This window comes from Myotis nattereri (genome assembly GCF_964212035.1).
Source record: "Myotis nattereri genome assembly, chromosome: 2".
NCBI lineage: Eukaryota > Metazoa > Chordata > Mammalia > Chiroptera > Vespertilionidae > Myotis > Myotis nattereri.
This window is the reverse complement of record NC_138076.1, coordinates 1,619,662-1,644,302: the sequence shown is the minus strand read 5'-3', so window position 1 is coordinate 1,644,302 and position 24,641 is coordinate 1,619,662. Positions and strand designations below refer to the sequence as shown.

Sequence of the window (24,641 nt, the reverse complement as noted above, 5' to 3'; positions counted from 1 at the left end):
CAAAGTCTGAATCCCGTATGATAGCAAAATATTTTATATATTTTATAATGGCAAGTATAACGCATCAGACAGGCCATCGTATGGCTCACGCCGACCCAGACAAAACTTCCAACTTAGCAAGACAGAAATACGCATATGCTCAATCCCCACGGTGGTCTCACCCAATAGAGAAGGTTTTATTAGGAAAATGTGACTCCTAAGCAAGGACTGCCACATGGGAAAATCAGAATCGTCTCTATACCAGCAATCTCTAAGTGAGGAGCGAGTCTCAGTAGGATGGGCGTATTTGCCCATAGTGTTTCTGCAATATAACCATGTATTGAATTTAATTCTGTAATGCATTTGCACATTTCTCTGAATTTTGTTCCGCTATGAGATGGTGTATCACTACGTTAAACTAATGCGTGAATTAGCCAAGTGGATGATAGACACAGATAGACGGATAGGTCATTTCACTTTAAAGCGAGCGTGTGAGAAACCCTTCTCCACGGTGGATGTGATATATATAATCCTGGTGACCATAAACTTATCCCTGAACTAAAGCCACAGTAAAGCCCATAAAAGCCCAGCTGGAGTGGCTGACTGGTTCAGCTCCGGGTCAGGCACAGGATCAGGTTGTAGGCTGATCGACAGTAGAGGATGTGCAGGAGGCAGCTGACGGGTATTTATCTCTCACATCGGTGTTTCTCTCCCCCACCCCCCCCTTCTCTCTACAGTCAATAAAAACATATTTTTAAAAATAAAACCGTAAGAGGATTTCCACTTCTACTTGGGAACAGAATGACGTAAAATTAAAACATCCAAGTGAACAACGAGAAAAATGTAAACATGAATCATCACTGTTTGAACTCATCAAAGAGGTGAGGCTGCAGGCACCCGGGTGACATCCGCTGCAAAGAAGGACCAGCCCCTTCGAGGAGAGACGGGACGTGCACCTGCTGCTGACAGGACCAGGAGAAAGGGGACCGACTGACACGCTCCTGGGAAGAACCAACACGAAGTCTCAGCGCCTGCCGAGCCCTCGCACCCGGAGCTCAGGGCCTGGGCAGGGGAGCGTGTCCTTCGCCCCCGGCCCCTCCAGGGTCTCAGGGAAGCACTGGGGACATCAGCCACCGCATCACCTGTCTCTGGACGGAAGAGCATGAAGTGGGTGTGCTCCAGGGGTCCCTCACTTTTAGGGAATAAAACGTTAACCGCTGGGAGAGGGGCAGCAAGACGTGTACCTCCTGGGCACAAAGAGGCGCGTCGTCTGGAGAAGGACGGATGGAAAGACCGTCTCCACCTGGACTGGCGAGGAGGCCGCGTGGTCCTTTGTCATTCAAGGCTGTGGCCTCCTGGGCTGGGGATGCAGGGCAGGCCCCGGATTCAACCACAGGCGGAGATCGAGGGCTGCGAGCGGGGGCAGGCTCTCAGGTTGGGCGGAGGCGGGGAGAGCAGCCCAGAGCAGCCTGGCCTCAGGGGGAGCCGGCACCGGGGGACTCACAGCCCACCCTGGGCGGGGCAGGGCGTGGGGGAGGCCACCTCCTCTGGAAGGTGTTTAGGGGTGACTGAACGCTGAAGGTGGAGGATGGACACTGAGAAAAAGCCCTCACACTAAGCACATGGCAGTGGCAGCTCCCCCCTCCCCCCTCGCCCCCTTGCCCCTCGCCTCAAGGGACCTGAAGCCTGGGGTGCAGGGGAGTAACCATAGCAACGACAGGACTCAAGCCCACTCCAGTCCAGCTGGATGGACACAGCAGAAGTGGGTGCCATTCTCGGGCACAAACATTACCAGCAGTCTCTGCAGTTTTACTCAGTGTCCATAATATATATATATATATTATATTATTTTTATTGATTTCAGAGAGGAAGGGAGAGCGAGGGGGAGAGAAACATCAATGAGATGAGAATCATGGATCGGCTGCTTTCTGCACACCCCACACTGGGGATTGAACCTGCAGCCTGGGCATGTGCCCTGACCGGGAATCAAACCTTGACCTCCTGGTTCATAGGTCGATGCTCAACCACAGAGCCAGACTGGCCGGGCTCCCAGTGTCCAGCTTTAGTAAGACACTGTGCGACACACGTAAATGCAAGAAAGAGACAACCTCTTGCCCGGCGATCAAGTAGTAGACTCAGCGTACACCCTCACAATGGGAATATTAAGCAATAACATTAAAATAACTATGAGGAACGTGTGAAAGGATCTAGAAGAAAAGGCAGCAGGCATGAGGGGCTGGAGTAATTACTGCAGCGACAATAATTATAAGACAGAGAAATCTAGAGGGAGAACCACAGCCTCCAGGAGGAAGGGCCTTCGTGAGCTCATTAGTGGACGGACACGGCTGAGGAATGACGCGGTGACTCTGAAGAAAGGTTAATAGCAATTACGCAAACTGGGACCCACGGAGAGACGCGGATGAGACAGAGCTGAGCGCACAGGGATGTGCAGCCACCTCCGATGGCCTGATGGACGCGGGGAGAGGATGTGCAGCCCCCGAGATGGTCCGGACACGGGGAGAGGTGCAGCCACCGCAGATGGTCCGGACACGGGGAGAGGATGTGCAGCCACCGCAGATGGTCCGGACACGGGGAGCGGTAGGGGTCCCAGAAGAAGCGGAAGAGAGACAGGGCTAACGAAACGCGCGGGATGGTGATGGCCGAGAGTTGTTCATGAGGAATGACACCAAACCACAGATCTGAGAAGGGGAGCATGCCCCCAGCAGGATGAATATCACGCCTGTGCACACACTCACACACACACATACTCACACACACACACACACACACACACACACACCTCCTAGTCCACCTGCTGAAAATACAAGATAAAAAAAAAGCTTCAAGGAAGGCAGAGAGCAGGGACAAGTGCCTAAGAAATGCAGCTTGTCCTCATGAACTAAGAAGTGAGAATTCCATGGGGAGGCATCGTTGACAGGCTAAACGCACACCTTTCCGCCCAGGCTCCGACGCCCAGCCCAACCCCTCTCTGAACCGAAGGTGACATGACGACCTTCAGGAAACACCAGAAGCTGGAGGATTCAGGTCAGTGGGCCTGGCCCACAGAAAAGTCCTAGAAGTTCCTCAGACGGAAGAAAATCAAAGAGAAGCCGGGTCTCCCCCAAGACATCAAAAGCTGTAAGTCACTGAAATAAAGGCAAATAGAAATATATTTTCTTAGAGTTGATTACTCTAAAGAATATTGACTATGTACAGTGAAATAGTTCAAATATGCTGTGGGCTTTATAACAAGTAAAATAAAAGATGAAATAAGAATGCCATAAAAGAAGAAAAAAAATGAAACGTATATGCCTTTTAGGTTATTGTAATATTCACAAAGTGACAGAGTATCATCTGAAGGTAAGCTGTGCTGTATTAATGACGGATATTTTAAATTCTAGGGAGACCATAAAAGTTTTAAACAGTTTCATCCAATGAGCCCATCGTGGAGACAGATTGGAGCAATAATAAGACTCAATTAAACCAAAGCTGGCAGGAAAAGAGGGGAAAATCCACAGAATACAAATACGACAAATGGAAACAATCCAACAGAACCCATATGTTTAATCTCATTAGCGATTCTTCCACCAAATCCCACTGAGCTCAGCGAGCACATGTCTAGTGCTCTACACATGGCGTATGTGATATATCACATACATCACAGCAGCATGTTCTTTTTTAAAAAACTGATGAGAGAGAGAGAGAGGGAGGGAGAGAGAGAGAGAGAGAGAGAGAGAGAGAGAGAGAGAGAGAGAGAAACGTCGATGTAAGAGGGAACCATCGACCTGTTTCTGGTTGCCTCCTATAAGCACTGGACAGAAGTTTCAACCCGAAACCTGGGTATGTGCCCTGACCGGGAAACAAACCTGCCACCTTTTGGTGAATAGGATGGAGCTCCAACAAACTGACCCACACCGGCTGGGAGAAAGGCAGTATATTCTCGATTAATATAATGTGTCAGTATATATAGCAACTAGAGGCCCCATGCATGAAATTCGTGTGAGGGGCTCGGCCCTCGCAGCCCTGGCTTCGTCCAGAAGGTCGTCCGGATGGTTGTTCCGCTGTTCAGCAGTCGGGACTAACTAGCGTATTATGCTTTTATTATTATAGATAGACGCTTATATACTTCTATGCAAACATTTCTATATAATACTTTCCTATTGACTCAAGAATAGTTCTCCCCATGTTGTCCCCAGTAGCAGGTTCTATTTCATACACCTTTCGGTCTGATTTTGTATTTTCAGGATAAACCAGCATCATCACTATCTATATGTCTATAATCTGAAGTTCCCAGATATTTGTTTGCTCATTTTTTTGTTTTTGTTGGGTTATTTCTCTGGATAAAGAGCCTAGAGCAAGAGTGACAGGGGAGGATCCTGCTATATAACATGTCCCACGTCTAGTGAGGCTCACGGTGTAGGGGGGAGAGGCTGGTGAAGGCAGGGACATTGGAAAACGCCTCGATTTTCAGCCTTTACGTGGATTCTGTAAATTCACAGAAATCTGGGTCACACCGTGGGGCCAGACCACCTTAGAAGCTTTTGGTTTCCTTAGTGTTTTACGATCCATCCCTTCACACCAAAGAGTCTGTCTCCCGGTTAGAGAAACGGACCAGCGGTCCTTCGGAAAGAAGAGCGGGCTGATTGGAGCGGCCTCGTCCTCATCTCCACCGAGAGAACCGGGAGCTGGCGTGGCCGTCCCGGATCAGCTCGGGTTTCAGGGCCAGGCCCGCTGGACCTGACCCACAGGCTCCTGGACCTGCCTCGTACCATCCCATGACGGGACCCTCGCTGTCATCGCTGGTGCAACAGGACAGCTGGGGTCCACACGCACCTGCTCCTGCGTGGAAATCCCTCCTCACGATGAGGAGCACTCGCGTCCGTCTCTCAGTCACGTATCAGCAGGGTGACCAAGACCTGGGTCCACAGAGAACACCCACGTCCTGCTCCGTCGCCTTTGAAAGCTGAGCACACCTCCAAGACAGGACATAGGCCAACAGCTGTGACACGCTTCGAGCTGGCACAGAGCGCGTGCTTGTTGGTGGTTTTATTACTATTTCATGGATAGAATTTTTAGTGAAAAGTCTGAGTTTAGAAACTTGCCGATTGGCCATACATATTTCAAGGCAGATGCAGAACTATGTCAACAGATTACAAATGTCGGACGTGTTGGGGTTTGGCTGCCAACACGGGCTGTGAAATAATTCACAACCGAAGGAGGAGATACAGAGAGGAAGTTTATTTTACTTTCCACGAAGGGAAGGGGCCAAGTGTCGTTAATCAACGTAAGGCAAGAAACAAAAGGGCGGCTTCCCTTTTTAAGCCTTGGCTGTTTCTAAGTGACAAGGACGGGCGGAGGGCTTAGTGCTGAAGTGGAGTTTGTTTTTTGGGAGACAGTCCTACAGATGTCCTAGGAAGTGTCTTATCAGTATTTTTCCGGTGCCTGCAACACACGCTTAGAGCAAGCGTGATGAATAATTCAAAAGAGGCCTGTTTGAAACTTTCTAACTAGAGACTCCTTGGTGGGAATTATCCGAGATGTGAAAACAGCAGGGAGGAGGTGTAGCAAGAATGTAGCCTTGAGAGTAGCTATCTTGTCCCTCAGTTTGAACAGAGCGGCTGTTTGTTAAGACAACAATCCTGGTGTTTAATTACCAGGCACTTCTCATAAATGGTGGAAAGCCACCACAAGGAAAAAGAGAGGCCTTTCCCTGTCCTTACAGGATGGTATCTTGGCCACTTCCTTCACCACCCCCTCCACTGTCCGTGTTGACCGAGTCCTGGGTACACTTTCTAGAATCCACGCTGTGACCTGGCTGAGAGAATGAGAGCAGAGAAAGGCCTGCCTGGAGATCCACAGACAAGGAATGGCATGAGCTATCAGAATGGTGTTAGCATCTGAAAGGAGTTACTAAAACAACAACAACAACAAACAAACAAAAATGTAGCATTATGTTCCGCCACATTAAAAAAATAAATAACTACATTAAACAATTAAATAAGGCCTCAGATCCTTGAACAAGAGTCATATCTGTGAGAAACAGCTGTCACTCTCTTATAAGGAAGCACATTGGCCGGGAATTCAGGGAAAGGAGATGATTGTGTGGTTGGAGTGGCCAGTCCACGGCTAAGTGCACAGGACACTCGTTGTGGCTCCTTCTTCCACTCGCACCTCCACCCGTCAGAAGTGAGGGACACGCCAGAAAACACGAGATAACAACCTTGCGAGGAAAAGAGAGGAGGACCCCTCACTTCTAACACTTCTGAAGATATTATCGGATTTACGAACCCTGACATAAAGAAGGCTTATCCTCCCCACCTACACATGTGCGTGATGTAGCCAGGCAGCAGGTTTCCCAGACACATCCTCCATCAGTAACACCCACAGCACCATCCCCACTGTCGCCACAGCAGTCCTCGTCAACCAAACGGCGAGGAATTGCACACACATGCCGGTGCAGAAGCAGGGAAGTTCCACGGGATGAGCAGCAGCCTTGGGCTCCGTGTCTGCGGCAGAAGATGCATCGTCCGCCGGGACCCTGGCCTTTCGGAGACGCATGTGCCGTGGCGTCCGGCAAACTGTTTATCTCGGTCCAAAGACCACTTCCTGCGGCGGAGCCGCGCGTCGCCTGTTTGCAACTGCTCATTAAAGGAGAGGGATGTGCGCAAGGAGCGCTTTTAGTGCTGGAAAGCGCGTCCTGAAATAAACCGCGTGCATGGGAAACGCTCACCGCGCGCTCTCGCAGCGTCTGCCTGCGCCACCCACCGCCCCGGAGATTTGTGACCCTGACCTTTGTCATCCGTTTAGCGGACTATTAACTCAGCTGCGCATCCATTTTTAAAAGGTTAGCGGCTCCTCCGCGATACGTTCTTCCAATTAAAATGAAAAATGCACGGATGCAGGCAGCACAGGGGCAGCTCTGGGCCGCTATACACAGCCGCGGAGACTCGGAACGAAAGGGCGCGTGGCCATAATCTGCTTGGAAATTGCCGTTCTCTCTCTCCTGGGTGCTGGTGGGAAGAGTCCCTATCACAGGAGGACCGGCGACATCGCAAAGGTTACTTTTTATGCCTTTTAGTGCAAACAACCTGAAATGGAGCCTTGCTTCATCTAATTATTCCAGGCCCTCCCACCCACTCTCCCCGGGAATTTGTCCTTCCTCGTACATATTTCCTAGAGGAAGATTCGGTTCAGCTCGGTGTCACTCCACTTTGGAACATACATGCAGGAGACACTTCACTGCGGAGTAAGGGGCTGGGCTCATTTTCCTCTAACGACACTCCCCAGTTGGGCAAAGGGAGGCAGGTGCTGGGGTCAGGGGGCGGAGGGGCAGGTCCCGGGGGTGGGGGCAGGTGCTGGGGTGGGGGCAGGTGCTGGGAGGGGGCAGGTGCTGGGGAGGGGGCAGGTGCTGGGAGGGGGCAGGTGCCAGGGGGTGGGGGGGCAGGTGCCAGGAGGGCCTTACTTTTGTACTCCAGGTGGAAGCCGGCGGCGGCCACACTGATGTCCGACTGGAAGTGCAGGTAGAGCTGGTTGGACGAGCTGTTGAGCAGGGCGGGCACCGTGGTCCCTGGAAGGAGGGTGGACATGGCCACTGAGCATCACACGTGCATCCACTTTCCCGGATGCAAAACACGTGGGGACAGTGTGTCGTGGGGTTTTTAAAAATATGTTTTTATTGATTTCAGAGAGGAGGGGAGAGGGAGTGGGAGAGAAATATCAATGATGAGAGAATAATGGATCGCCTGCCTCCTGCACGTCCCACACTAGGGATGGAGCCCGCAACCCGGGCCTGTGCCCTGACCGGGAATTGAACCGTGACCTCCTGGTTCCCAGCTCCGTGCTCACCCACTGGGCCACACCGGCCGGGCCTGGGGAAGTCTGTCCACATTTCCCAGCCCAGGGCTGTCTGATCCCGCAGGCTCACACTGTCTCAGCTTCTATATTCCTACGTTGAGCCTGTCCCTTGCCCCGGGGGCAGTAAAAGTCACACATGTTCTCTGCCCTCCTCAGTCCCTCTGTCTACATCTCAGGTTCAGAACACACGTGCTTGCCCGGCCAGTGTGGCTCAGTGGTTGAGCGTCGAGCTATGAACCAGGAGGTCACGGTTCGATTCTGGTCAGGGCACATGCCCGGGTTGTAGGCTCGATCCCCAGTGCGGGGCGTGCAGGAGGCAGCCGGTCAGTGATTCTCTCTCATCATGGATGTTTCTCTCTCTCCCTTCCTCTCTGAAATCAATAAAATTATACATCTTTAGGAAGGAACACACATCCTTCTATTTCACTGTGCTCGGGGCTTCTCACTCGCTTTCCTTTGACAATATAACCGGTATTTTTTCACTGGGACAGAGCAGGGACCCAGGGGCAGAGCAGGGACCCAGGGACAGAGCAGGGACACAGGGACAGAGCAGGGACCCAGGGACAGAGCAGGGACCAGGGACAGAGCAGGGACACAGGGGCAGAGCAGGGACCCGGCGTAGCCACGCGAGCTCCTGGAGGCGGGGCGTGGCAGCCTGGCTGGTGTCACTCCCAGGACGCTCTGTCCGCGCTGTGCTCTCTGCAGCCCTGGGGGAGTCGCACGGAATAATGTTCCGGCTGTGAGGGGAGGGGGTTTCAGACAATCACGGGGGAAGAGAAGAACACAGGCTTCTCTTACATAACGTTTCCTTGCCTGGAAATGGTGGAGCCTGCAAGGTGGGGTGGCCTGGCCCGTTTCCACAAAGGCACGGAGTCTTTCTGAGCAGCACCCCTCCCGCCCCAGGCTCCGCCCGGCCTCAGCACGTCTCGGAGGAGAAGGGGAGGGAGGAGGCCCGGGATGGCCGGCTGCACCCGTGTGGGCCCAGCTCAGGACCCACTCACCAGCAACACAAGGAAGGGACACTGCCCTGGCTGGGCGTGCTCAATGGTCAGAGCGTCAGCCCGCAGATGGAAGGGTCCCGGGTTCGATTCCGGTCAAGGGCATGTACCTGGGTCGCAGGCTTGACCTCTGGCCCTGGTCAGGGCCCGTGCGGGAGGCCACCAGTCAATGTGTCTCTTTCACATCCGTCTTTCTCTCTCTCTATCTCTCCCTCTCTCTTCCATTTTCTCAAAAAATCAATGAGAAAATATGCTCCCGTGAGGAATAACAACAACAGAAAAAGAAAAGGAAAGAGAAAGAGCCCCCGAGACCGACTTCACCTGCCTTTGTCCCACCTGGGTGACGCTGGCTGCCCCTCAGCCTGTACCGCTTGTGGATTTGGGGGTGACATTTGCAGAAAGACCCACAGCTGACCACAGGCCCAGCGCATCTGCCCGAGGCCACCTGCCCGTGCTGCCTGTGGCCTGAGCCCCGGACTGGCCGCTATGCCCTGCTGAATGGGCTCTATCTCCTCCGGCTGCCCCGCCCTCCTACCGCCCCCCTGCGCCTCCTTCCCAGGACATCAGTGCTCACCCCGTCCCCTGCTGACCCCACTCCACCTGGCAGCAGCCAGATGCTCCCTGAATTCCCCTGAGGACGCCCCTCCTCAGCTCCGCTTCTTGCTGCCTCACTGTGGCCGCCTGAGCTCTCCTGGGGGTAGGAGCAGGCCCTGTGCTTCCTGCAGGTTCTTTTCCGGAGCAGCACTGGCTCCTCAGGGTGAAGGGCAGAGAGACAGACCCCAGGGCTGGGAGCGGGCAGGGGGACGGGGGGAGCAGTGCTGTGGGGGTGACTGTTTACACCTCCGTCCATTCACTGTGTCCCAGTTCCCACACGTCTCCCCAACTTTCCGACAGCGCCAGCCCACCCTGCCCGTCCCTCCCTGACCAGACCCTCAACACAACACCACGCGGGAAAGGGAGGTCGGCGACTTGGGCTCCTGACTCTCAGTCCGTCGCCGCCCCCCCTCCCCCCCCCCGGGAGCCTGCACCGCGGGCCTGGCTGCTGTGGCCACGCGGGCCCGTCTGCTGCGGGCATCTGATGAGGGCGAGGGCGCCGGCCCGCTGAGGAGGAAGCCCTCTCCTCCCGCCGTGGGCACTCCACTCCCGGACTACCGACACCTAGGACCCTCTGCCTAGGATGAGGGCGTGGGACACGGCCCGTGGGCAGTGCCAGGCAGGGTGTTTGCTGGTGTGATGACCCGGCCCACAGGGACGGGGACGGCGCGTCTCACCTGAGAAGCTGCCCAGCCTGGGCGCCGTGGCGTCCCCGCCGTCGTAGATCTCCAGGGAGTCCCAGTTCTGCTCGGTGGCGAAGCTGATGACTTGGATCTGCCACAGGCAACAGGGGGTTAACGTGTGTCTTCGGTGCAAAAACCGGCTCAGGGCAACGAGGCTTTTATGAAACTCAACGTGGACACGAGAGGAAGGCGGAGCCAAGAGAACCAACCGCAGGGAGGGCACCGGCACTTCCACAGGCCCTGCCCGCGGGCTGTGGGCTATTAACACAGTGTTTGCCCACAGAGAGAAGCAAACGTGTTTCTACGTGTTGAACGGACAGCGGTTTCAAGCAAGAATAATCTGTGGGGTTTGCTACTCTCTTCTTTCCAACGTCAACATGGTGAGAATCTATGGTTTGAATTTCACGCAGAAACGTGCCTAGAGACCCTTTGTGGAAATGGGAAGAAGAGAGAAGCCGACCAGGTTTGTAGGTTTAAACCAACCAACACCCAAGGCGAGAGAAGGCGCCCAGGGCCCAGCCGCGCCCGCCCGGCCGAGGGAGGACCCACCTGAATGCCCGAGCCCTCGGCCACCAGGATCCGCCAGACGCAGTTGAGGTTGTTCCCGTAGGGCTCCGGGTAGCCGGGCGACAGGACCGTGCCCCTCCGCTGCGTGAAGCTGCCGCTGCAGGGCACTGGGGACACGGGGAGGGCGCGTGAGGCCGGGGAGGGCACTGGGGACACGGGGAGGGCACTGGGGACACGGGGAGGGTGCGTGAGGCCGGGGAGGGCGTGTGAGGCCGGGGAGGCCGCGCTGGCTGGTGCGGAGCATTCTTTCCCCATGAGCAGCCACTGAGAGAACTTTTACGTGGACTGCCATACCTTCAGTAGCATTTTAAAAAATATATATTTTTATTGTTTTCAGAGAGGAAGGCCGAGGGGGAGAGAGATAGAGACATCAATGATGAAAGCGACTCATGGATCAGCTGCTTCCTGCACACCCGTCCTCCCTCCCCGACCCCCATCCCCACTGGGGATGGAGCCCGCCCCCCGGGCCTGTGCCGGACTGGGAATGGAACTGTGACCTCCCGGCTCATAGGTCGATGCTCAAACACTGAGCCACGCCGGCCGGGCTTAAGCGGGTTTTGGGCTCAGGTCTAATCTCGCCGCCTTCTTCGCATCGGCAATGCTGCGGGTTACTGTTGACGATGCCGGGAAGCGGAGACCTTGTGTCGGGAGAGAAATCTGGTCAAGGCCCAGAGATGCCATGAGTTTAGCGAGGGCGGCTCTGCAGGGACCTGCGTGTGGGATCATCTACCCGCCACGTGCGGGAGCTTCTGGACTGTTCTCCGTACGCAGACGCGCGGCTAACTCCCAGCCGTGCTAACGACATCTCTGAGCAGGTCCAGGGAGGGGAGGGGGCACTGGAAACATACAAATGACTTCAAGTGCCAATCACGGTTCTGCGGGAGGTTCTTACACAGCGTGGTCGCCACTCGGGCTGCCTCACCTGCTACACTGCGCATTCTCCTCAGCACACCCTGATTAAAAGGGAATTACAGCCCGACAGTGTGTCTCAGTGGTTTAGTGTCGACCTATGAACCAGGAGATCATGGTTCCATTCCCGGTCAGGGCACATGCCCCGGTTGCAGGCTTGCTCCCCAGTGGGGGGCGTGCAGGAGGCAGCCAATCAGTGATTCTCTCTCATCACTGATATTTCTATCTCTCTCCCTCTCCCTTCCTCTCTGAAATCAATAGATATTTTTAAAAAATAAATACAAGGGCATTACACAAATCAATGTGTGATGATTTCCCCCTAAAATGAAAGCATGTGGCGCACTCATGGCCTGAGGACTGATGGTGGACTGGCTAAGGACTGAGAAGGAAAGCGTGTTTCCTCGTGTCCATCTGACAAGTGGTTTCCTGGGACAATAATCTGCAGGGTTTGCTGCTACTCGGTTCTTCCACAACTGCACTGCCCCTTGGCCAGGTCTGCAGGAAGGTGGACGGACGGAGCCCGCAGAGCGTGGACAACAGCCCTTCAACGCACTGCAGGGGGCCGGCCACCTCCTCCCGGCCGCCTCCTCCCGGCCGCCTCCTTCTGGCCGCCTCCTCCCAGCTGTCTCCACCCAGTCACTGGCCACTTCCATCAGCCTCCTCCCGGCCGCCTCCTTCCGGCCGCCTCCTCCCGGCCACTTCCATCTGGGCCGCCGCCCCGGCCGCCACCCAGGAACCCTTCTTACCCACGCAGCTCGGGATGGTGTCGTTCCACTGGGCGAGGGCGTTGGGCACCGCCTGGCAGCGCAGGGCGGCCGACCCCTGCAGCAGGTACCCGGGGCTGCACTCGAACCGCACGATGGAACCCGCCGAGAACTCGGAGCCGATCCTGCGGCCGTACCTGGGCTCGGGCACCGAGCTGCACTGGGTGTCGCTGGTGCGAGGGACCGCTGGGGGCAAAGCACACAACACGCCATGACGGCCTCGTGGAGGACGTGAGGGCATCTGCCGGAGGATCACGGGCGTGGAGGTCAACTGTGCCGTCCACAGCCTCGCCCTGCGGACCCGGGGGCCCCTTGCCTCTCAGGGGCCTTTAGGCAATTAAAGTTCGCCCTGTGCTCCTGGGGAAGACATCACTAAGAAACAGCTTCTCTGCCGGGCCAGCGTGGCTCAGGGGTGGAGCATCGACCTGTGAACCAGGAGGTCAGGGTTCCATTCCCGTCAGGGCACAGGCCCGGGTTGTGGGCTCGATCCCCAATGGGGGGCGTGCAGGAGGCTGCCCATCAATGATTCTCTCTCATCCTTGATGTTTCCATCTCTCTCTCCCTCACCCTTCCTCTCTGAAACCAAGAAAAGTGTAGTTTTAAAAGCACAGCCTCGGAGAGACATGCCCACAGACGCGCTTTAGCGGCGACCCCCTTCTCCACGGCTCTGCCCAGCACGCTCCTCCTGTGGGCAGCGAGCCTCCGTGGCACAGACACCATGTGGGCAACTCGGTGCGGCAGCAATTTTATGTGAATGAGAGTCAGACGATTATTCTGATGAAACTGCACTTCCATGCAGAGGTGAGACAGTGTCTATGGGACGGGAGTCCATAGAGCTGTGCGCCGTCTACACGTAAAGAATGAACGGCCGCGCAGAGCTGCGCTGTCCCAGGGCCGTCCTCCCGTGACAGTGACACACTGCTCATGCCGCTCCCCTGCGGGTTTGCTGCGTCTGCGCCCCCTGCACCCCGTCTTCCTCGCCATCCCTCCCGGCTCGCTCTCCCTAACAGACCCGTCGGCTAACCTGGTCAGACAACCCGTGGCCGAGGGTGCGAGAAAGTCCCCGTCAGCCTTACACTTTGATAGCAGGAAAGACTGCTGCCGTGGTACCTGGGGGCCGTATGCGGGAGGTTTTTATACAATGACGTCACGTCACCTCCAGGCTTCCGTAGAATTACCATCTTTTGGAGGCAACGCTCAATCTGACCGTTCATGTGTAGCACCGAAGGGTTTACCCTGACGCAAACACGTCCATTTTTGCATAAGGTCACGGGAGGAACAGCAAGGCGAGAGGGTATGCTGGGATTTTGTGAAACAGTGAGGATGCGGGAGTCATTATGATTCTTAAGTACAAGGAGAAGGCATTCGCTATACATCGCTGCTTTGGTGTCTATGTTCCTGTATTTTATCCATTTTAATGATAATACGCTACTTTAAAGAGGAACCCGTTTTAAGAACGATGGCTTTGAAGTGTAGCTTTTGCAAAGAGGATAGACATTAGCCTCGGATATTTTATGCGATGATCTGATTGAGGTTCTATTTAAAATAAAAATCAAAGGCGGCTGCGGTCAGGCCGACGGGGCCAGGAGCCTGAAGCTTTGCAGATGGAAATGACTGAACGTGTAGATCCTCTGTATGTCACCCGCACGGACCGCGGTTTGTAAACCTGCTTCCACAGAAGGGGACACTGAACTTGTTTTAAGAAAGTTTGTAGTGGTGAGCGGTGAGTTGCCAAACGGGCCACCCTCCACTCGGGTCCATTTTTAAATCCCCAGTGAGTTACTTACATTTTAACAAAAGGCATAGCAGCGGGCACCAGCCTTCCTGGCCTCACAGACCACCAGCGGCCTGCGGACCACCGGCCGGCAACCACTGGCCTAGAGCGAGGGGACTGGTTCTAACTCGGCAGCAGCGTCTCAGCATCATCCCAGCCGCGGCCACGTGGCCTGGCTCCGAGGCCTTCCCTCCCACTCGCGCGAACACCATGCTCCCCGCCCCTCACTTCTCAGCCCCCGGATTTCTCCACGCCCAGGGTTTTCTCCCGCGACCCACGTGCAGGGCAGGGACTCGCGGTGGGAGATGCCCCGGATGTAAATGACAGGAGGACTGTCCTTCTCCGAAACTCTCTGAACATACCGATGACGTCACCGGTTTCTGCAGGAGCCCCTGCTGGGGGGTGACTCCGGCCCCCGAGGAAAGCCTCCCGGAGCCGGGCCAGCTCTCCAGGCCCAAGCAGAACCGGGACTGGGAAAGGAAGGGCCGCTCCCGTCTGAGGCGCAGCTCTCCCTGCAGCAGCCTGTCGGCCCGGCCTGGAGGCCCTGGCACAGCAGAGCCACCCCTGCCCTGGGCCCCAAGCGCGGGGTGAGCATCCACGCACAGGGGGACAGAAGGAGGAAAAAGGCCTCGCGTTCCGGGAACTCGGGGCGATCCCACACGCTGTGGACAAGCCCCACGCTAAAGAATAATACTGGGTGGAATTCCAGAAGGTAACAGGACACAAACAGAATGAAGTCGTTGTTTAGAGGGACAGACGCAGGGACATCTTACTGGGTTCTGTTAAATAGCTTTTGCAATACGATTTGGAAACATAACATTTATGAATTCCCTTAAAAGTTACTGAAATCTAAACTTGTATGAAATATTTTTCTTAGATAAACTGAAATATAGGTGAAATCGTTTTGCAAAGTGGGAGGTGCCGTGCAAAACTAATCTGCACACTGTTTGTTGCCTGCCGAGGCCAGAGAAATCAGGGGACAGTTATCTTTGCAGTAGAAACAGATTTGGGTCAAACTAAAATTTTTAATATTTTGATAAAATACTTTTGTTATAAGTAAATGAATGTCTTCAATTTCTTAAAAAACAAACAAAAAAAATGGAAGTGGGGCATTGTCTGTGCCTCCACGGGAGACCGAGGTCTGGGGTGGGAGGCGGCAGGGTGACCTGGATGGAGGGTTACCTTGGTACACGAAGTGGAAGCCGCGGGCCGACGCCCCGCTCTTCGCGCTGAATCGGAGCAGAATCTGATTGGACGTCGCCAAGGGCAGCGTCTCGCCTGCGGGAGAACAGAGACACTGCGCACATCCGCACGTGCACGCTGCCGCGGCGACCGTAATGAGAAGCCCCTCGCTTGGAAGGGGACATGCAGGCTTTGAACTCTCCTGGGACTGCACTTTAGGGCTTACAACCCCCCGCCCATCCTTTCCAGAAGGACTGTCTGGCTCTGCTCTTGCCCACGCGTCCCATGAAGGTGCTGTTCCAACCGGGATCTCACGTCCGCTTTCGTTTGGGAAAGCTCAGGGGTGATGGGCCTGGCAGCCCATAAGGTGGGAAACTAAGAACTGACTAATCACTGACGCAGAATCAAGCATGTTTGACACTTACTCGCTGAGGTTTTACTTAATGAAATATCTCTGAGTCCAAAGCTGCGATTTTAAAAATGAAAGGATTTAGGAAAACCTCACAAAATACATGTCCGCCTTCAGATTAAAGCAGGTTCAGAGCACACTGCCGGGCCTGTGAGGGCGTGGGATTTCAATGCATCCCTAAGGGAAGTGGGATTTCAATGGGTCCCTAAGGGAAGAGGGATTTCAATGTGTCCCTAAGGGAAGAGGGATTTCAATGCATCCCTAAGGGAAGTGGGCTTTCAATGGGTCCCTAAGGGAAGTGGGATTTCAATGGGTCCCTAAGGGAAGTGGGATTTCAATGGGTCCCTAAGGGAAGTGGGATTTCAATGGATCCCTAAGGGGTGTGGGATTTCAATGTGTCCGTGTTGTCAATGGCGTCTCCTGATGCCGTTCTGACAGAGCCCGTTGGACTTGGGTAGAAATGATCAAGACGCGGGCCCTGCGGCCTTTGGTTAACGACAGTGGACACTGGGAGCCGCCAGGCCTTGACCGATGGCCACAGAGGGGCCACTGTGCTCGGGTGGCTGCTGGACACAGCGAGGCCTCAGACAGGGGCCGGGGTCACGAGGCCCAGAGAACACACCCGCCTTGCGCACCCATCTGAACACCACTCGGAACAAACACCAGTGATGTTGGCCGCACGTGTGGTCTGATGAGGACACCTACACAGGTCCTCTCAAGTGAAAATATGGACAACAAGTAAGTTGTGAACCAATATTCTGTGCTTCATGAAGCCCAACTATGTTTACATGCACACATACATGGATGAGTGCATACACACGTGATAAACACATGTACTGTTACACATGTGGATGTAGTGGGTCTATACCAGGGGTCCTCAAACTACGGCCCCTGGGCCACATGCAAATACAAATATTGTATTTGTTCCCGTTTTGTTTTTTTACTTCAAAATAAGATATGTGCCGTGTGCATAGGAATTTGTTCATAGTTTTTTTTTAAACTATAGTCCGGCCCTCCGACGGTCTGAGGGACAGTGAACTGGCCCCTGTTTAAAAAGTTTGAGGACCCCTGGTCTATACCTATGTATTTGCAGGGGTCAACTGAGTGAGACCAAAATGTTCATACTGTTTAGCTCCAGGAAGAAGCTCCCAACACATAGAATGGAAATTAAAAACATCCCAGTTAATCCTTTCTCTTGGATATTTTCCACTTTTATTGAGATAGATATCCTACTTTTATAATCTTAGTAAGTGCAACGATCAAAGCAGACGGCTTTATCTATGGGATAAAGGTCCACTCGACATTTCTTATCAAAGATAAAATTTTACTAAACAGCCCTAACCGTTTTGGCTCAGTGGATAGAGCGTCGGCCTGTGGACTCAAGGGTCCCAGGTTCGATTCCGGTCAAGGGCATGTACCTTGGTTGCGGGCACATCCCCAGTGGGAGTGTGCAGGAGGCAGCTGACCGATGTTTCTCTCTCATCGATGTTTCTAACTCTCTATCCCTCTCCCTTCCTCTCTGTAAAAAATCAATAAAATATATTTAAAAATAAAATTTTACTAAACAAACACACTCAAGGATTACTAAGTTTCTCCTTCACACACACACACACGCACGTGCACACACACGTGCACACATATGCCCACACACGTGTGTGCACACACACATACACACATGCATGCACACACACACACAAACACACACGGAGTTTAGAACGAGTCGCACGCCCATCTGAATGGAAGGAAAGGCGGTTCTCCGGGGTTTACCTGAGTGGGAGCCGGACAGCGAGCTGAGGAGCCGGGCCTGCGGGTGGGTCCCGTCGAACAACTCGGCCACGTCGCTCAGGGCCGTCTGGAAGTAGGCGAACTGCCCGAACACGACTGCGGACGAAGGGGCGCGGCACGCTTAGCGGGGAAAGGGGCTCTGGCTGTCCCGCACAGGGACCGGCCCCTCCGAAGGCCGGGGCCCAGGACTCGGTCCTCAGCTCCCTAAAGCTTCTCCGTGGCTGAAGCTACTGTGCGTGGTTCCTTGATGTTTGGTGCCGAGCGGGAGGCGTAAGATGGTCGCTGTCTGCATGTCTGACATTAACGAGGCGGGTTTTGTTTAATTTCACCTTAGGGTGCTGGCAGGGTCGCCGCGAAGGGGCCTGTTTAGGAGAGAGCTTGGACGCTAGTACAGGGATGAAGAACCGGCTGGGATGGGAAGCCGGCTCATTCGGGAAGGGATGTGAAACTCTTAAGAGCTGGTTATTTTCATGCCAAATCCCTGTATTCCTTGCGGCGTGTACACGTGACTCAGCAACACAGGGCCGACACGGGTGCCGTTACTGCGCTGGGCGTCTGTCTCGCTCCCGGCCGGAGGGTCGTAGCGCTCAGCTCCTCCACGGGGTCCCTGCCGCGGACTTTCCTACCTCACGCCTCGTCAGGTTTGCACTCACACCAATAGCATATCGGGCCTTCATGGTATTGACAAAAACGTGTGATTTCGCATCGACTGACAATGAGCAACTAAATCTTATTTATGTGTCAGGGAGAAGCTAAAACCATTCCACAGCATGGTGAGCAGTAAGTGGAGGCACGTGTGCCAAACGCACGTCACAGCTCTAACGAAAGAGTAAGGTGAGCGCCAGCAAGCGGGGCAAATCTAGCTGTATCAGCTCGTGCGTGTGCGTGTGCGTGTGTGTGTGTGCGTGTGTGTGTAACAGAGGCAACCCCACTGTAACAGCCTGTGCGTGTATGTGTGTGTGTGTGCGTGTGTGTGTGTGTGTGTGTGTAACAGAGGCAGCCCCACTGTAACAGCTGTGTGTGTGTGGGTGTGTGTGTGTGTGTAACAGAGGCAGCCCCACTGTAACAGCTGTGTGTGTGTGGGTGTGTACTCGATCATACAGGGTGGACAGAGGTAGAACAATGAACACCGATGAAAAGCATGACAATGAATTAAAAGTGCAAAGACATTCTCACCGAATTCCTTCGGCACCGTTACGGAGTACAGGCACGTCTGGCCGGCCGTGTAGTTCTGCGGGAAGTTGGGGGACAGCACCACGCCTTCGGACCCCGTGTACTGGCCGCCGCAGGGAGCTGGAAGGGAAAGCGACCAGAATTACGTGCGTGGAGGACGCCGCCGGGACAGGGCTGGAGGCCAAGGTCCCCGTCAGGGAGCAGGGTGTCACCTAAAACGTCCAGGATGTTACCGTCCAAAGCCGACTTCACTTTGCTCTCCAAAGTCAGAGAAAAAGGAACACAAGTATTTACCAAGTTAGAATAAAAGTCCGTTAATTTAGCAGAAAGACAATATTATTTTAAGCCTTTCTCAGACAAGCTAAAATGCATATAAGCATAACCAATGGACACAAGACACTGGGGGGGTAGGGGAGGCCAGGGGATTGTCAAGGGCGGGGGGGAAAAAAAGGAGACATATGTAATACTCTTTGTAATACTTTAAGCCATAAATAAAATAAAATAAAATAATCGGGAAAACAGCTCAAATAATAACAATAACGGGCTCAATGAAGGCAAACTGTTAGGCTATTTAAAGTTTCACCAGCCATGTCTGGTCGCTGTCAATCACTGTATTCAGACACATGGACTACTTCAGGGTTTTTGCTTTTGTTTTTCTGTTTTCATATTACTATGGGAGTCAAAGAAAAGAGTTTCCTTTCTAGTTTTTGTGTTCTTTTCAGCCTTTAATACCTTAGATTCAGTTCAAGAGCAACATATATAATTACCAACGTGGGGGTGGTCTCTCAAAAGATTGCTTTAAAGCTGAAGCAACTGAAACCTAGAAAGTTAGGGGCAATATGATGGTGGGGTGTTAATTACAAACAGAGCTGTGTGTGCCTGTGTATTTGTGAGTGTGTCTGAGTTTGTGTCTATGTTAGTGTGTGTCTATGTGATTGTGTGTGTCTGAGTGTCTGTAAGTTTGTGAGTGTGTGTGTGTATGTGTGTGAGAGTATGTGTGACTGTGTGTTTATGTTTGTGTGTGTGTCTATGTGAGTGCATGTGTCTGAGTTAGTGTGTATGTGTGAGTTGTGTGTGTGTCTATGTTTGTGTGTGTATCTATTTGAGAGTGTGTCTGAGTGTGTGCGTGTGAGTGTATGTGTGTGAGAGTATGTGTCTATGTGAGTGTGTATGTCTGAGTGTGTGTGTCTATGTGAGTGTGTGTGAGTGTGAGTGTACATGTGTGTCGTTATTTCCAGTTATGAATAAACCCGGGGAAGGACTAAAATGTGCATGCTTTATAAACCTCCTAACGCAGTCAACACAACTTACATTCATTGCTGGTCAGCGTTTTCCATGAAGTAGATCAACAGAACGCGCTGGCTCATAAACCAGTCTTCATAATTCCTAACCATGATTTGCTACAAAAATCACACGCTATCTAGTGCTAACAAATTCACAGAATTCCTTTATCAATCAACATTGCATATATGCATACTACTCTTTATATATACATGTATTTATATGTGATATACATATATTTAACATAGATTTAAACATATAATAAATGTATGTTTCCCTTTATGCATGTGTCTCTGTGTATATATATATATATGTGTGTATATATGTATGTGTATATATATATATATATATATATATATAGATCAATTTAATAAAATGTAATCTTCAAAATTTCAACTATAACATTAACAATAATAAATAGAGAAATGGGAGTTTAAATGATTTGAGATGAACAATGTTCCCCAGGCCCTTCCCCATGTATGAGATCAGGGGCATTACTCTGGCTCCTGTCACTGCAGGGGACTCTTGTCTGTTCTCACACGTGGATCTGACCTTCAATAGGTGATTTTATTAATTTAACATCTACATAAGGAGTTACAAGCTATTGAATTGTGGGGGGAAGTGACACATTCATTTTAATGTTACATGTGTGCATGTGTCGTCTATGTATATTGCGTATGTATAAATGGAGAGAGAAAGGGAAGGAAACAGAGAGACAGAGAGAGCACACCTAGGGACTGCTCATCGGTACCGCTATGTAGATCAGATACACAAAATGGGAGTAAAAATGCTGAACTCTCTGAGGGAGGGAAACAGTCCCCCTCCAGGTACTGGGAGGATGGCTGAGGCCGGGCTGATTCAAGGAAGGAGGAAGGTCGCCTGCATTTCCCGCCTTAGCTCTGCGAGCAAGTGATCCCCACCGCAGACTAGGGAACGGTGCTGAGGGCCCTCGGTGACTGCGCTGGGCCTGCCGGAGGTGAGGACGGGGGGACAGGACAGTCTGTGCTGAGGGCCCTCGGTGACTGCGCTGGGCCTGCCGGAGGTGAGGCGGGGCAGCTGTCACACACGCGCACGTACCACTGCAGGTGGGCAGGGCCTGGTTCCAGGCCGGCTTTCCGTCCGCTCCGATCACACACGTGATGGACGCAGGGTCCACGATTTTGTAGCCGGAGTCACACTGGTAGGTCACGGAGGAGCCCAGCTTGAAGTCCGTCCCGACTCTGGTCCCGTTCATTATGTTCCCGGGGTCAAAGCAGGCTTCCCGGGGCTTCTCTGCAGGAGAAATAGAGGTGACCCCCGTGGGGGCGGGTGACCTCTATGGGGGCGGGTGACCCCGTGAGGGCGGGTGACCCCCGTGAGGGCGGGTGACCCTTTGGGGGCGGGTGACCCTTGTGAGGGCGGGTGACCCTGTGGGGGCGGGTGACCTCTATGGTGGCGGGTGACCCCCGTGAGGGCGGGTGACCCTTTGGGGGCGGGTGACCCTTGTGAGGGCGGGTGACCCTGTGGGGGCGGGTGACCCTCGTGAGGGCGGGTGACCCCTATGGTGGCGGGTGACCCCGTGGGGGCGGGTGACCCTCGTGAGGGCGGGTGACCCCCGTGAGGGCGGGTGACCCTGTGGGGGCGGGTGACCTCTATGGGGGCGGGTGAACCCCGTGGGGGCAGGTGACCCCTGTGGGGGCGGGTGACCTCTATGGGGGCGGGTGACCCTCGTGAGGGCGGGTGACCCCCGTGAGGGCGGGTGACCCTGTGGGGGCGGGTGACCTCTATGGGGGCGGGTGACCCTGTGGGGGCGGGTGACCTCTATGGGGGCGGGTGACCCTGTGGGGGCGGGTGACCTCTATGGGGGCGGGTGACCCTCGTGAGGGTGGGTGACCTCTATGGGGGCAGGTGACCTCTATGGGGGCGGGTGACCCCGTGGGGGCGGGTGACCCTCGTGAGGGTGGGTGACCTCTATGGGGGCAGGTGACCTCTATGGGGGCGGGTGACCCTCGTGAGGGTGGGTGACCTCTATGGGGGCAGGTGACCTCTATGGGGGCGGGTGACCCCGTGGGGGCGGGTGACCCTCGTGAGGGTGGGTGACCTCTATGGGGGCAGGTGACCTCTATGGTGGCGGGTGACCCTCGTGAGGGTGGGTGACCTCTATGGGGGCAGGTGACCTCTATGGTGGCGGGTGACCCCGTGAGGGCGGGTGACCCTGTGGGGGCGGGTGACCTCTATGGGGGCGGGTGACCCTGTGGGGGCGGGTGACCTCTATGGGGGCGGGTGACCCTCGTGAGGGTGGGTGACCTCTATGGGGGCAGGTGACCTCTATGGGGGCGGGTGACCCCGTGGGGGCAGGTGACCCTCGTGAGGGTGGGTGACCTCTATGGGGGCAGGTGACCTCTATGGTGGCGGGTGACCCTCGTGAGGGTGGGTGACCTCTATGGGGGCAGGTGACCTCTATGGTGGCGGGTGACCCCGTGAGGGCGGGTGACCCTGTGGGGGCGGGTGACCTCTATGGGGGCGGGTGACCCCCGTGAGGGCGGGTGACCCCCGTGAGGGCGGGTGACCCCTGTGGGGGCGGGTGACCCCTGTGGGGGCGGGCCTTAATGTCCCTGTGTGTTTAGCTGTCTGGTTGGTTGTTTTTTGGGGCCTAGACTAGAGCCCAACATATGAGAAATGCTCAAAAAATATTTACCGATCAACCAAGGACCAAGTTGTTAATTAATTATCAAGTTAATAATTACATATACTAGGAAAGATGATCAGGTTACTAATTACCCAGTTAATAACTAAATATCATAGAAAAACTTTTAATCAAATTATAGTTCCCAGTTTTCAAACTACATCTTCCTGCACACTTGCTGTTTCATTACTTACTCTTGGTTAAAAGAAAAGGCAGCACTTCCTTTTCTACATCCTCCCCTCCATTAACTACAGACCTTGGTGCTGCACCAAAAACACTGACTCTGGAAGAACTGCAGCTCGCTTCCTGCCTTTGTACCGAGTCACCTCAGCTGCCTGGGAAGAGGCGGGGATCCGACTTCCCGAGACGGGACTGGTCCATTCGTTAAGAACAGTGATGCATGGGGGTGATACTGGCTAAGACAATCATACAGGATCCAGGGGTGCAATTCTACGTACGCCATCTGTGCGTGTGTCCTGTGCTCACGCCCCAGGCAAGTCTCCCTCCATCACCACTCACCCCCCTCCCCCTCCCGCGCCCCACCCCTCCCCCTCCGGCAGTCATCACACTCTTGTCTGTGTCTATGGGCTTTTTCCTTAATCCTTTTTTCTTTTCTTTTTTCTTTCCTTCTCTTTTCTTTTCTTTTCTTTTCTTTTCTTTTCTTCTATTTCCTCCCTCCCTCCCTTCCTCCTCCCTCCCTTTTCTTCCTTCCTCTCTTCCTCCCTCCCTCCCTCCCTCCCTCTCTCTCTCTCTCTCTCTCTCTCTCTCTCTCTATCTCTTATCCTCACCCAAGGATATTTTTCTGTGAGGGAGAGAGGGAGAGAGAGGGAGAGACAGAGAGGAACATCGATGTGGGAGACACGGGGATTGGTTGCCTCCTGCACGCGCCCGCCGGCCCGGCCCTCTTCCCGCAGGAGTGACCGGAGGGGCCTGGATGCTGGACGCTGGACATGGTACCTTTGAACTCGATGGCGAAGCCGGACAGGCCCACGGAGGCGTCGCTCCGGAAGGCCAGGAAGAGGCTGTTGCCGCTGCTCTCGATGCGCTCGGGGGCCTGCGAGCCCTGGAAGCTGCCGATGAGCGGGCTGTTGGAGTCCTCGCCCTCGTACACGTGCAGGAAGTCGTAGCTGGGCTCCATGTTGAAGCTAAAGAGAAAGAAGCCCGTCAGGGCCTCCCCGTGCGCTCCCGCCGCCCAGGCCAGTCTCCCAGCACAGGGGCCCTGCCTTTCCTGTGACTTTTAAAAATCAGAACAATCCAGAAGTGAGACAGAACCAAAACGTCGAGACAGGAAGAAGGATAACAGACATCAGTGGCCACAGATGCATCCGTGTTCACGGGGCTGTCACATGTACACAGCATCCCTGAGAGAGGCCGGCAGGGCGCGGGGCTCAGGAACAGACTGTCCCTCCCTGCACCGGGACCTCGGACTGAAATGAGGTTTCAAGAGCTGGGCTCTGCCCGGCCGTGTGGCTCCGTGGCTGAGCGTCCACTCCTGAGCCAGGAGGTCAGGGTTCAATTCCCTTTCCGGGCACAGGCCCGGGTTGTAGGTTCGGTCCCCAGTGGGGGGTGAGCAGGAGGAGCCAATTGAGGTGTCTCTCACATCGATGTTTCTCTCTCTCTGCCTCTCTCTCCCTTCTACTCTTTCTAAAAATTAATGGAAAAAAAATCTTCCGATGAGGAGTAACAAAATACATAAATAAATAGAAATCAAACAAAATAAAAATAAAAAGAGGCGTTCAACGGGAGAGGTACCTTTTGAAGATCAAGGCGATGACAAAGTCGGGGTTCACCCTCACTCTCCAGTCACACTCTTTCCCGGGAGGGTACGGCTGCGGGTAGTTGGGGGACAGGATGACCCCTGCCGGGCCGGTCAGGTTCCCGCCGCAGGTGGCTGCCAACGAGGAGGACAAGGGAGCGGGGACAGCGGTCAGTGTGCCGGGAGGCGCCCCGGACTGGCCGCGCCGCCTGCTGGCGGTCACCACTCACCGCAGAAAGGCCGCGGCCAGGAGGTCGGCAGGTCCGTG

The 24,641-nt window shown here is 54.2% G+C and overlaps 1 protein-coding gene across 1 annotated transcript in view; it reads right to left on the bottom strand.

Annotated features, from left to right (window-relative positions):
- Positions 1–24,641, bottom strand: part of CSMD1 (CUB and Sushi multiple domains 1) — a gene marked incomplete at its 5' end in the record, with an annotated part of 654,679 nt that overhangs the window by 82,785 nt on the left and 547,253 nt on the right. The window contains 10 exons of the mRNA XM_081082235.1: positions 7,442–7,546; positions 10,103–10,199; positions 10,658–10,782; positions 12,331–12,534; positions 15,305–15,400; positions 17,481–17,594; positions 18,675–18,791; positions 21,030–21,224; positions 23,575–23,762; positions 24,370–24,508. Of these exons, the coding sequence (XP_080938361.1) occupies positions 7,442–7,546; positions 10,103–10,199; positions 10,658–10,782; positions 12,331–12,534; positions 15,305–15,400; positions 17,481–17,594; positions 18,675–18,791; positions 21,030–21,224; positions 23,575–23,762; positions 24,370–24,508 (1,380 nt within the window). The remainder of the gene's footprint in view (positions 1–7,441; positions 7,547–10,102; positions 10,200–10,657; positions 10,783–12,330; positions 12,535–15,304; positions 15,401–17,480; positions 17,595–18,674; positions 18,792–21,029; positions 21,225–23,574; positions 23,763–24,369; positions 24,509–24,641) is intronic.